This window comes from Canis lupus, chromosome 30 (assembly GCF_048164855.1).
Source record: "Canis lupus baileyi chromosome 30, mCanLup2.hap1, whole genome shotgun sequence".
Classification (NCBI taxonomy): Eukaryota; Metazoa; Chordata; class Mammalia; order Carnivora; family Canidae; genus Canis; species Canis lupus.
In genome coordinates this window covers 36,454,611-36,467,617 of record NC_132867.1, presented here as the reverse complement: position 1 = coordinate 36,467,617, position 13,007 = coordinate 36,454,611, and the positions used below count along the sequence as shown (strand labels likewise).

General features: G+C 46.6%; 1 protein-coding gene across 1 annotated transcript; it reads right to left on the bottom strand.

Annotated features, from left to right (window-relative positions):
* Positions 1-233: 233 nt before the first annotated feature.
* Positions 234-4,041, bottom strand: LOC140621668 (uncharacterized). Its single transcript, XM_072806965.1, has 2 exons — positions 3,905-4,041; positions 234-2,885 (listed from the first exon to the last, which is right to left on the bottom strand). Exons 1-2 carry the CDS (start codon positions 3,945-3,947, stop codon positions 1,708-1,710), a joined length of 1,221 nt encoding a protein of 406 aa, XP_072663066.1. The 5' UTR covers positions 3,948-4,041; the 3' UTR covers positions 234-1,707.
* Positions 4,042-13,007: the final 8,966 nt, after the last annotated feature.

Here is a 13,007-nt window from a genome sequence, read left to right as displayed (position 1 = left end):
TTTTTGTCCTAAGCTTAAATTTTAGTCTCAAACTCATATTTTAGTCCTAAATTCATATTTTATTCCTAAACTCAAATTTTAGTTCAAAATTCATATTTTAGTTCTAAATTCATAGTTTTGCCCTAAATTCATATTTTAATCTTAAATTCACATTGTACTTCTACATTTTTATTTTTTTAGTCCAGAATTCATAGGATTAGTTCAGTCGTAAATTTATAGATAGGAAAACTTAAGAATTTACAATCATTTCTTTATTGTTCTGTAATTTCTTAAACTCTATTGTTTTGCTTAAGATATTGTTTGTTGTAAAAAAAAAAAAAAGATACCGTTTGTTGTTTCACATTGGTGAATTGGATGCAGTCCCAATTGCTAAGCTTTCTCCTCGTGGCAAACACACACTTCCCTGCCCCTGGGTGTGCACGTACACACCCTCTGATGCAGAATCTAGACACTCTCAGCTGCTCTGTGAGTCCCAGAAAATGTAAAACCAGAGTGGAAAATTATAAACATTGATTATTGATAAATAAATAATAGGAAAGGAAAACCGTGTGTGTTTACTGTGTGAATAGAGGACAGACTCCCGGATCTTATTCCCAGGGAGCAGAGGCCCTCGTGTCCCAGCACAGACCCCAAGCAGGAGCTCTCCCCCAACAAGGAGCAGAGGAGACAGAGGCCAGGGGACAGTCCCGAGCTGTGGCAGGGAGGAGGCCAGGACCCGGGAGGGGGGCCCCCGGCCTCCAGGAGCAGGGGTGCTGGTCCCAGCCCTGGGCCTGCAGGGAGGAGAGGGAGGTGGCCCCGCTGAGCCCCGTGGGGGGCTGTCCCAGGAACGGGGAGATGTGCCCCTCTGTCTTCCAGTCCCCCTGGCATGGCAGGAGCAGGGCAGCCACCCTGGGGCCGGGGAGAGCAGCAGGGGAGTCAGCCTCGGGCACAAAGCAGGCACACAGGGGTCCAGAGCGATTTGGAGAAGGACCAGCGCCCGGGACTCCGAGGATCCAATGTGTGCGTGTGTGTCACTGTCTCATCTGCGCCCACATGTGCAGTGAGCATCCAGCAGCTTCTCCGATGGCTTTGGCGCTGGTGGAGTGGGTGGGGTGCGTGTGGGATGGAAGCCACAACCCAGGGAGGCCCGTGGACCCCCAAGGTTTCCTCCTAGTGACTGGCGAAGCCCGGGAATCAAGAACAAGGCAATAAGGAGGAGGATTGTCTGCCCTGCAGAGAATTCCCAATGGGTGGTGGCTGGCGGGGTCAGGGGCCACACCCGGAGGGACATTCAGGCTGAGATGCAGGGGACAGGAGGTGGTCCGGGGCGGGGCGGGGAAGGCGACAGAGGCTCTAGGCAGAGAGCCCAGGAGTAGAGAGGCTGAGGGCTGTGCTCTTGGGGGGCAGGGTCAAGGAGAAGGGCCGCTGCACACACCTCTCCCCAATGCAGGGTAGAGACACCAGGGGAGGGTTTAGACCTGGGACAGGGGGTGCTGGCTGGGCACGTGTGTGATGTGTGTTCTACAGAGATCTCCCTGGATGTGGGGCCAGGGGAACCTGGGAGGGGGAGGGAGGGCTGGATTCTGGAAGGAGGCTGACTCTGGGCTCCTGCAGGAGGACAGACTGGGACCAAGGTTGGGCCGTTGGGGGGTCAGAGGAGAGGCAGGAAGAGAGACTCAGACCTTTTCTGAGAACCCCGTGTGTGGTCCGGGTGTCCCCACATCACCCTTAGCAAAATCTCTGCAGGGGGACCCTGGGGAAAGTCAGCAAGGCCTGTACCCATCCCCCTATGGGAGGCCTGGCCTCCAGGGAGGCGAGCGTGGAGTAGGCGTGTCCTCGTGGGCTCCCCCCAGGCCCCACCGTACCTGAAGGCCCCCGAGAGCCGGTGGTCTCACCTCCCAGCGGCCCCCACACGGGGACCCCAAGGGCAGCTTCCGGAGGGCTCCAACGAGGACCCCCAGGTGGGCACATGAACTCCCTCAGTAGAGCCGATGCTGCTACGCGTGGGAACCACGACAGTAAGAAATGTCCTCCTGCCAAGTCCCCCGCAGCAGAGGGGAGAGACTCAGGGACTGCAAGTGCTCGTGAAGGGGGCATGTGCACCCATCGCTGGGCTCTGGAACTGTCCCTGCTGCGGGTGGGGTGGGGAGCAGAGCAGGAGGGCTCCCTGCAGGAGGCGATCTCTGAGCTGAAGACTGAGGGTGAGCAGGACTTACCAGGTGTCTCCCACTTTAAAGAGCACAGGAATTTCCTGAAGACCTTGGGTATAGAAGGATTCTGATTCCTCGGGTCGTGGAGCTGAGACCCTGCACTCCCCGTGGGCTGTTTGTGCTGGGAGCAGACCTGGAGTGGCAGGGTCCTTAGATGAGGATGGTTCGGGAGCGGGGGACGCTGAAGGGAGCGGGGGCCTTTCTGGCAGAAAGCACAGCACAGGCCACAGTCAGGGCCCCTCACAGCCTCGTCTGGGTGAGCAAGGCCAGATGTGCAGTTAGCTCCCAGGAGCCGGGGGACTCCGAGCTGGGAGGGCAGGGGCAGGAGGCAATATAGACTCTGCCCCGTGCACCTGCGCCGTGCCCACTCAGCCTGCCCAGGGCCTGTCCTACACGGTCCGTCGCATCCCTCTAGAGAACTTGTCTCTTGAAACCACAAGCACCTGGAATCCTGGAATCCTGGGTGGCCTATGACCTTCATATCTTTTGAAAATCCTCTGTTGGAGAATTCAGCTATCACTGAGAAAGCAGTAAAACCATAGGACAGGGCAGCCCTGGTGGCCCAGCAGTTTAGCACCGTCTTCAGCCCGTGGTGTGATCCTGGGGTCCCGGGATCGAGTCCCATGTCGGGCTCCCTGCATGGAGCCTGCTTCTCCCTCTGACTGTGTCTCTGCCTCTCTCTCTTTCTCCCTGTGTCTGTCATGAATAAATAAATAAAATCTTTAAAAAATAAAAAAATAAAACCATAGGACAGATAAAGCCAGAATCCTGACACCTGGACCCTTGATCCAGCTTATCCTAGTCTCACAGAGGACCCGAGCTGAACCCCCTTTGAGGCTTCAGGAGTTTGAAGTCTGCACATGCACATGAAACTATCCTGTTGGTTATACCTCGTAGTAATGTCCTGAAGAGCAACCACTGTCTTCAGTGGGAGGCTCTGTCCAGAGACCCAGAGGCCACCAGAAGCCACATGGTGGGACAGCTCACAGGTTCAGGGGCCACACCCAGGCCCCTACCTTACAAGTAGAAGCACAGTGAGAAGCTTCCCTGTTTCTGAGATTCCAGGGCCTTCTCCTTCTGGGGTCCCCCCACTGTCCATTCCTCTCCTGGGGGCCATGAGGACATTGTTCGGCCCTGCTTCCAAACCTCCCCAGGCGACACAGCAGGGACCATGATGTAAGGGCTCAGCCTGGCCACTGACCCATCCTGCCCACAGTGGGCCCCTCCTGGGAGCAGGGCCTGGGCCTGGGTCTCCAAGCTGCCGTGTGTGCAGGGGGCACCTCCATCCTGGGTCAGCTCCTGGGAAGTGCCGCCACTGCCCTGGGGAGAAGGAGGTCTCAGGGGCAAGACCCAGGCCTCTGTCCCCAGCAAGGGCTCGCTGCATTTCTGACCCAGGTTCCTCCTGGGCCTTGGAATCCCAGGCCTGAGGCCCCTCCTGCCCAGAGCATCCTGGGGCTGAGTCTGGAAGGGGCTGCCTGGAAGGGGCTGCACACACCAGGAGTCCTCCTGCCTGAGCACGTCTGCAGGGCCAGGAGGGAAGAGGGGAGTTGGTCCTGGCAGGAGCCCCCAGCCTCTGGCTCCCAGGAATGGCACCCAGGCCTGAAGGAACCAGGGCCTCATTCAGCAGGTCCATGGAGCGCTCACCGACCCCCTGAGGGCACCTCTGCACCAGCCCCCCCCACTCCACCCCCCTGCACCAGCCCCTGAACAGCCACCTTGGCACAAACTCCCTCGTGCAATTTTATCTGTCCTCTCCATGGAGGCCCATTTAGGGTTGGCTTCACAGTTGAACTCTCTCCCCTGGCTCGGTTGCTGATGAAATTTCCAGGCTGAATCGTCAGGTCAGGCTGAACAAAACCTGACAGATGAGAGTATTTGTAGGATCGAAGCTCACAGGCACTTCTGTTCCCCACGCCTCCTAAATATCTCCTTTCAGGAACTTTTCTCCTTTCCAGTAATGACGATGCTGAGTTCTATTAACTAGCTTTCTGAGAAAGATGAAACTTGCAGGGCAGAGTATTTGTGGAATTAGAGAGATGCGGAAGGGCCCCAACTCCCAAGCACAGAACAGACTGTTCCACCACACATCCTGCTGGAATACAGCCAGTGAGATGTTCCCAGGTGTGGATCTCAGTGCCAAACCCCCCCCAGTCTTCAGGTTCATGACCTTAGAGTGAGGACACTAAATCCTGAGGCCCTGCAGTCCATTGACATAAAACTCCACCAGAACTCTGGCTTTGCCACCAAAGGCTAACCCCCCGGGAAGCTATGTGAGTGCCTGTGCCCTGAGTTAGGATTTGAAGGGTCCTCCATCCACTGCTAGGGTGACAAACCGAGTGGGCTCCGTCTCCCAGGACACATGGGAAGCACACCCTTCTAGAAGGGCAGGTTATTCCTACCCCTCCCAGAGCGACAAGGCTGCTCCAGGCTCCATCATGGACTCCAAAATATCAGATGAGGAGGAAAGGCTGCTGGTCACCCACAGGCCCTGTGTGCATTGACAGTGAATAGCCCAAACCCATGGATTGGCCTCTAGGGCCTTCATTTCTGGACCCTTGCTCTAGTGTAAAGCATCTGCTCAGGAGGTTTGCCCATTGCTAAGTGGGTTTGTTTGAATTCTCTTATTGATCTGTACAAGTTATCTATAAGTTCTGGATCCAAGTATTGTACTACTAATCATTGATCATGTTCTGGAAATTAGAAGAAATCATGTATTATAACAGAGCATTTCTATAGCTTTGCTTCAATGTATCCACCACGGAGCCCCAAGGGATGAGATGACAGTTGTCGCATGGAAGCTTCCTCTTGACACGGCGACTCAGGAGACCTGTCTACTGTCATATCATCAAAGTGACAGATGGTGCCGCACAGCAGCCAAGAGCCCTGGTCCCTCTGCACCTCTACTGCAGATCGCTGTGCCATGACGGGCTGCTGTAAAACTGGCCCTGACTTGTTAAAAGGCACACATTTCCCGAAGAGAACAGAAACTTAGTGTGGATAATGAATGTATCTGCCACAGGATATTTTTCACCTGAAAGAAATTTTCTAGTCTTTCAGACAAAGATGGTGGAAGTGGGGGGAACTGGTAGGGGATCCCCTTTCCACTGTCAGCCAACAGCTTTACAGGCTGGGCACCGGCTGACACTGGGCTGGGTGGGAAATGGGCCCCCATGTGAGGATCTGGAAGGGCTGCTGCTGGAAGTCTGGTCACAGTCTGCCCACCAGGAGGAGACCTTGAGGTCTGGAGGGCACTGGGGTGGGTCAGAGGACTCGTCACTCAGGCCCCACAAGCCAGCTGCACAGCTGGGATGAGACTCCAGATTTCCCAAGTCCAGAGTCTTCCTCACATCTTCCCTTTATGTAAATAACTTTGACTTTGCCAGATGAACCATACAAACTGCCACGTATTTTGTCTTTTTCTCCATCATACTCACGTCAGTAAGAGCATCGAACGACTGAGGAGCCCCATTTATAGAACAAATCAATCATAAGGAAATGAGTAGTAGGTGGTTCGATCCCATCCTGCAGAGACCTTTTGGTGCTGGTCCCACTCATCACTCCCTCTCAGTGTCTCCTCAAGACAGACAGACAGGGTGGCTCAAGGCCCAGCATCAGTCAGGACCTGAGGCCCAGAGGAGACTCACGGTATCAGGCCTCTTTCTCTTGTACGTTACTTACACCGTGGAGATAGCACAGTGTGTGTCCTTCACAGATGCTCTAATCACAAAGAGATAGATCAAAATATGGGAACTTGTCTCATCCAGCCTGGCCTTAGACGGCCAACTACTCTTACTTTCAGTTTTACCTGATTCCAAATACACAGCTCCTTAGGAACATAGGGAAGCTGTTCCCAGCCCCAAAATGTGGGATTTATCAATCATGTACTGTTTATTCTTGTGCAATCAGCAACATCATTTCTGGAAATGGACTTTTGAGACCGAATTAATCTGTGTCATTTTCCTAGCGGCAACTCTGCTTCTTTGGGCAAGTCCTCCTTTCATACCAAACTTGGGTTATGGGAAGTTTGGGTAAACAAAGCTCTTATGATTAATTAGTATCCAATTAGGCCAAGGTTTCATGTCTGTGGAAGTCAAGGCCTCTTTCTCCAACCTCTGGGAAGAATTAAGTAGATCAGGCCTCTGTTTAAAAGCAACGTTCATACTGGCTACCCACCCATTTAGCTGCTGTTAGTGGCTGGATGTCCACAGAAAGCTACTCAGTATTTTTGTTGGCCTTCGCTGCCAATGGAAGGTCAAGATTGGCCACCAGGGACCTAGGTCCTTCCTCTCTGTGTCTGCCTTGTAGGAGGTTCCCACATCATTGAGACACTTCATCCTGACCCAGAGGGAAGGTCATGACACTGCTCTCTGGGTGAAAGGTCATGACATTGTCCTTCCCATCATCAGCCTGTTTCAAATAACAAAGCGAGAGCCTCTGTACTGATAAGCATTTGTGCCTAGTTTATCCTTTCCAACTTTGTATTATGAAAATGTTCAAATATACAGAAAAAGTAAAAGAAAAAAAGAACGAACATTTGTATACTCTGTCATTATATTCACCAATTGTCCAAATTTTGTAGCACCATTTGAAAATGAGCTACACCATAAAGACTCCTGCATGTATCTCTGAAGAATAAGTACATTCTTTTTTTATTATTATTATTATTCATGGGACACAGAGAGAGACAGAGACCTAGAGAGACAGAGACACAGGCAGAGGGAGAAGCGGGCTCCATGCAGGGAGCCCGACGTGGGACTTGATCCTCGGTCTCCAGGATCAGGCCCTGGGCTCAAGGCGGCACTTAACTGCTCAACCACCTGGGCTGCCCAAATAAGTACATTCTTTAATAAAACCAAGTTAACATTATTACAAAGAAATTTTATATTTCTTTTAAGTTATTGATTTAATTGAAGTAAAATTGCTCAGAATGTTTCCTTCTTATCCTTTTAAAGTCTATAGGATCTGTAGTGATGCTTCTATTTCATTCCTGATGTGGTAAGTTATGTCTTCTCTCTCTTTTTCTGGATAACTCTAGTTAGATCAATCAATTTCATAGATTTTTTTTTTTCTCAGAGAAACAGCTGTGGGATTCTTTTTCTTTTTTAAAATTTGCATTTCATTGATTTCTCCTTTTATGTTTATTATTCCATCTTTTTTGAGAGGGTTAACTTTTTTCTTTTTTGTCATTTCTAACATCTTAAGGTAAAAGTGCAGATTTTTAAAAACTGTGTCCTAAAAATTTTAATATATGTGTTTTATTTTTTACTTAGTTCCAAATATTCTTAGTCCCCTTGTGATTTCTCCTCTGACCCATGGGTTCTCTAGAAGTATGTTGTTTAATCCTCAAATATTTGGGAGTTTTTGAACTATTTCACCATATCCTTCTTCAATACTTGTCATTGTCTTTTCTCCTTTTACATTAGTCGTTCTAATGCAGGTGAAGTACTGCTCATGGTGGTTTTGATTTGTATCTCCCAAAAGACTAATGAAGCTTAGCATGTTTTTATGTGCTTATTTCCCATTTATGTATCTTTTTATAGAAATGTCTATTCAGGAGCACCTGGGTGGCTCAGTGGTTGACTGTCTGTCATTGGCTAAGGTCATGATCCCAGGATCCTGGAATGGAGTCCCACATCAGAGTCCCCGCAGGGAGCCTACTTCTCCCTCTGCCTATGTATCTGCCTCTCTCTGTGTGTCTCTCATGAATAAATAAATAAAACCTTAAAAAAGAGAGAGAAAGAAAGAAATGTCTATTCACTGAGGTTCCTGGGTGGCTCAGTCAGTTAAGCACTGCCTTCAGCTCAAGGTCATAATCTCAGGGTCCTGAGATTAAGCCCTGCATTGGGTTCTCTCTGCTTGGTGGTGAGTCTGCTTTTCACCCTTGCTCTACCTCTGTGCTCGCTCGCTCTCTCAAATAAATAAATAAATAAAACCTTTTAAAAAAGTCTATTCACATCTTTTTTTTTAATTTATTTTTTATTGGTGTTCAATTTACTAACATACAGAATAACCCCCAGTGCCCGTCACCCATTCACTCCCACCCCCCGCCCTCCTCCCCTTCTACCACCCCTAGTTCGTTTCCCAGAGTTAGCAGTCTTTACGTTCTGTCTCCCTTTCTGATATTTCCCACACATTTCTTCTCCCTTCTCTTATATTCCCTTTCACTATTATTTATATTCACCAAATGAATGAGAACATATAATGTTTGTCCTTCTCCGACTGACTTACTTCACTCAGCATAATACCCTCCAGTTCCATCCACGTTGAAGCAAATGGTGGGTATTTGTCATTTCTAATAGCTGAGTAATATTCCATTGTATACATAAACCACATCTTCTTTATCCATTCATCTTTCGTTGGACACCGAGGCTCCTTCCACAGTTTGGCTATCGTGGCCATTGCTGCTATAAACATCGGGGTGCAGGTGTCCCGGCGTTTCATTGCATTTGTATCTTTGGGGTAAATCCCCAACAGTGCAATTGCTGGGTCGTAGGGCAGGTCTATTTTTAACTGTTTGAGGAACCTCCACACAGTTTTCCAGAGTGGCTGCACCAGTTCACATTCCTTTTTTAATTAAAGTTTGTGTTGCTGTACTGTTGATTTGCAAGTGTTCTTTGTATATTCTGGACACAAGTATTTTATCAGATATATGATATATGAATATTTCCTTCCATTCTTTGGGTTGTCTATCCACTTTCTTGATTTCATCCTTTGAAGCACAAACTTTTTAGTTTTGATGAAGTCCACTTTGTTTCATTCTTTTGTCTCTTGTGTTTTTTGATATTATATCTAAAAAAACTATTGCCTAATTCAAAATTACAAAACTGTCTTATATTTCTTTCTAAGAGTTTTATAACTTTAAATTATATCTAGTTCTAATTGTGAGCTAACTTTGGTGTGTGGTATAAGGAAAAGGCCCACCTTTATTCTTTTGCACGTAGACATCCAGTTGTCATTCATCATTATGCCAAGAAAACAAATTTTCTTCTAATATACAAATGAAAAACTTGATCATTCATCATTATGCCAAGAAAAAAATTTTTTCTAATATACAAATGAAAAACTTCTTAATTTTTTAAAACCATGGGACATTACCTCTAGAAGTCTGCTTATAAGTACTTAGTCCAAATGTCCTCAAACAGGTCAACTGATTTATCGAAGGCCATCCATGCACCAATTCTGGTTGGTGCACCCAGGATCTGCACCAACCTTGATCCTCATTGTGGTGGTATTTGGAGATGGGGCCTTTGGGAGCCAATTAGGTGCAGAGAGTGGAACCAAAGTGATGGGAATAATACTCTTATAAGAAGAAGCAGGAGATCTCTCTCTCTCTCTCTCTCTTCACCATGTGAAGACACAGTGAGGAGACCACCATCTATAAATCAAAAAGAGAGCTCTCCCCAAGAATCCAACTATCCTGGCACCCTAGTCTCAGACTTTCAAACTCCAAAATGATGACAAATAAATGTTTGTTGTTTATGCCACCCATTCTGTGGTCATTTGTTATGGCAGCCTAAACTGAGAGCCAGCTATGTAAAAATGGCTTTGCCTTTCTTAAAGCCTTTTTCCTTATCTATAAAATGGGATAACTACATTAACCCAAGGTTTGGGGAGGATTATTTAAAATGAGTTATATCAAGCCTTGAGTACACTGATGTGCTCGGTCAATGGAGCATAACTATGGCATGACCCAAGGGTGAGAGACATAGCTCGTGAGTTGGATGACAGACCTTCACTCACTTCTTAGCTCAGGGGAGCTCTTTCCTGAAGTGTGCACACACACACACACACACACACACACACAGGGGGGTTTCTAAAATCAGCAAGATCCCAGTCTTGGATGATAAAGCCTGAGGATTCCTAAGTCACACTCCCAACCTGGAGACATAGGTCAATAATCCTGAGACATAACATTTTAACCCTTCTTCTGCTCTCCCTGCTGGAGGGGCAGCCCAGGCAGTCCCACAAGGGGTGTAAATCTCTCTTCTGCTGCTCCACGTGGGCCATTTCCAACTCTGCCACATACATTCTCCTGTCTGTCCAGAGTCCCTTACTCACATGGCTGAGACCAGGCCCAAGCCATTATCCACCTGGTCTATTGTTATCACCTCTTAGTTGATGGCTGCACCCCCAGGTCCTCCCCAGTTTTTAAGTTACATCCCCACTTGAGCAACCTTCCAAAATCCATGTAAAGTGTGATCCTGATAGCTTCTGCTTTCAGAAGGCCCCACCTTCCATTTCTACCATTGAAGGTCATTATGGGACCATCATTCTGAGAGAGAAACTCGACAAGTTTATCAGGGGCTCCTTTTTCCTCTTAATTCAAAATCCAAGTTTTGTGGTATGTCTTTCAGGTGATCTACTCTGGCTGGTGTTGCAGCTCCACTGCTTGTCACCCCTCATGGAATTTCAGACTTTCCTCAAACTAAACTAGATGGACCCTCCTCATGCACCTAGCTATGCCCTGCCTCTGGGCCTTCCCTCGTCACTTTCCCTGCACCTAGTTTATCCTTACCACTCATCTTCACCCACATAGCACACATGCTATTGTCTCAGCTCAGGGTCTCCTGTTTTCAGAAGGTCCTTCTTGGGGCCCCACCAGACTTAAGTGCCCCTGTCGTGATCCCAGAGTTTGAGCCTTTGACAGGTCCTTACCAGCTGGCCAACTGCCTTATCAGAGGACAAGCTTCTTGTGCATTACTACTCACTGCAGCCTTAGACTTAGCACTGCACAGTCAGTTAGTACAATTCTTCTTAAATGTATGTTGGTAGGAGGGAGAATCTCAGTTTAGGAACTAGCTGGGTAGGAACTAGCTGGGTAGAAAGTAGACATGCTCACTATGTCAGAAGAACTGTTGAGTGGGCGAGAAGACAGCCAGGGGGACAGATCAAAGAGTCTCCTGGGAGAAAACTCAAACTGTGGGAGAGTTTCCAGTGACAAGCTGTTTTATGCCATTGTTTGTTGGACTGGTCACCTTCTACTTTCCAGAAATCTCAGATAAGAGCCTGGGAGAAGGAGGGGGTAAGGGACGGCCCTGGGAGGAAACTCATGGAATGGAAAAGCACTGCATGACTCCCAAGTTCTCTGAGGATAAAGGTTTTCCCGCTGGGTCATTCAGCCCACGCCACACATACCACATGCCCACACACGGCATGCACCCTCTGTTCCAGCACATTTCCAGCCAGGTTGCACAACCTCTCCAAGTCCCATTTTCTTGACTAGCATGGAGTGACCAACATAGAGCCTAGAACATAAGCTCTCATTAAATAGCATTATTGTTCTTTTTATTATTATTATCTTACTTTGAGGACCTAGAGGCATTGATGCTCACATGATGAGAATCATTATTTGTTATGCAACAGTGGAAGCAGGTGATTAATGTATGTGCATAGATATGCCCAGCCACTTGGTGTAACTGTAGGGAAAGGAACACCAAGACCACACCAAGGAAAGATCCTTTGAGGCACCTACATCAGTAAAAGCAGCATCTCATCTCTCTCCAGGAGGCTGCTGCTATGATAAAGTGTCCTTTTATCCAGGTCAGTACAAAATCCAATCCCCACTGATCTCTTTATGACAGTCTTTGGGGGAAGGCAGTGGTTGCTGCTATTTCTGCTGTCAGAAGACATGACTCTTCATCTCTACCATTAGGGATTATACATGGAGCTATGTCTGAGAGTGAATACTTAGTAAGCTCTGAGAACAAGAAACTGTGCCATAGAAATGCCAAAAATGGCATTCCACTTTCTCATCAACACTCCTATCACTGTATTAGCCAATTAAAAGGCAATTCCTGGCTTAAAGTGTGATTCTTGTCACCACTTTTCAAAATTTAATCTATTTCACAGAAAATCTTCTTTAAAGTAACAAGGAATTTCATTATAGGAAAATTCTTAAATTAAGTTATGCTGTACAGGGAAAAATAACACTATATGTCCTTCAGACAATGAAAAGAAAATTATTGCCCACATTTTCATTTTTTAATGGCATTTTGCTTTACTATTTCGTTGCTTTTTGACATCAGAAAAATTGTCCTTACTTAAAATTTAAAACAACTTCTTTGTCTATACAGAAATTCAAGAACAGATTCAAAACAACTTAGTCTTCTAATGGTTTGTTTGGTTCAGCCATCTGAATGCGATACTTGTGTTAAAGTTTAAGTTTGGTCATTTTATTTGGTCATATTAACTTAATAAATAAAAATACTGATTAATATTTTAGCTATTTTATTAAAGATATTACAAATGATTACTTTTTTAAAAGAAAAAATAAGATTATTTGAATAAATTCCGGCCAATAATCTATAAATTCTAATTGAATGAAAACATAGAAGTCTTTGCCAGATTATGTCATTGAAGGGAATAGCTGTGTTAATAGTTAATATTTATGAACATATATCATACTTTTACATAGAATTATTTTGTTTGTTTCTTATTTATTCCTCATAGCAATCCTATTAGATGAGTAGTATACACACTTGTTAGCATTTTATAGATATGAGAAGTGAGAGTTAAAAAGTTTAAGGAACATACCAAAACTTACAGGTAAAATAAATGTATTAAGTACCTATGTAATGTTCTAGTCATTGTGTTGAGCATTTAAACTTCCTCTTGCCTCCTTCCCTCCATGCCTTCCTACATCATACCTCATCCTTCCTTCCTTCTCTCTTTCATTCTAGCAAATATTTATTGAGGGACTACTATGTGCTGGGCATGTTTTCAAGCACTGGATGCTAGTGATGAACAAGACACACCCAAGGCCTTGCTTTCATGGCATTTATTCTTTTACAGAAGATGTCATATATATGTTTAAGTAAA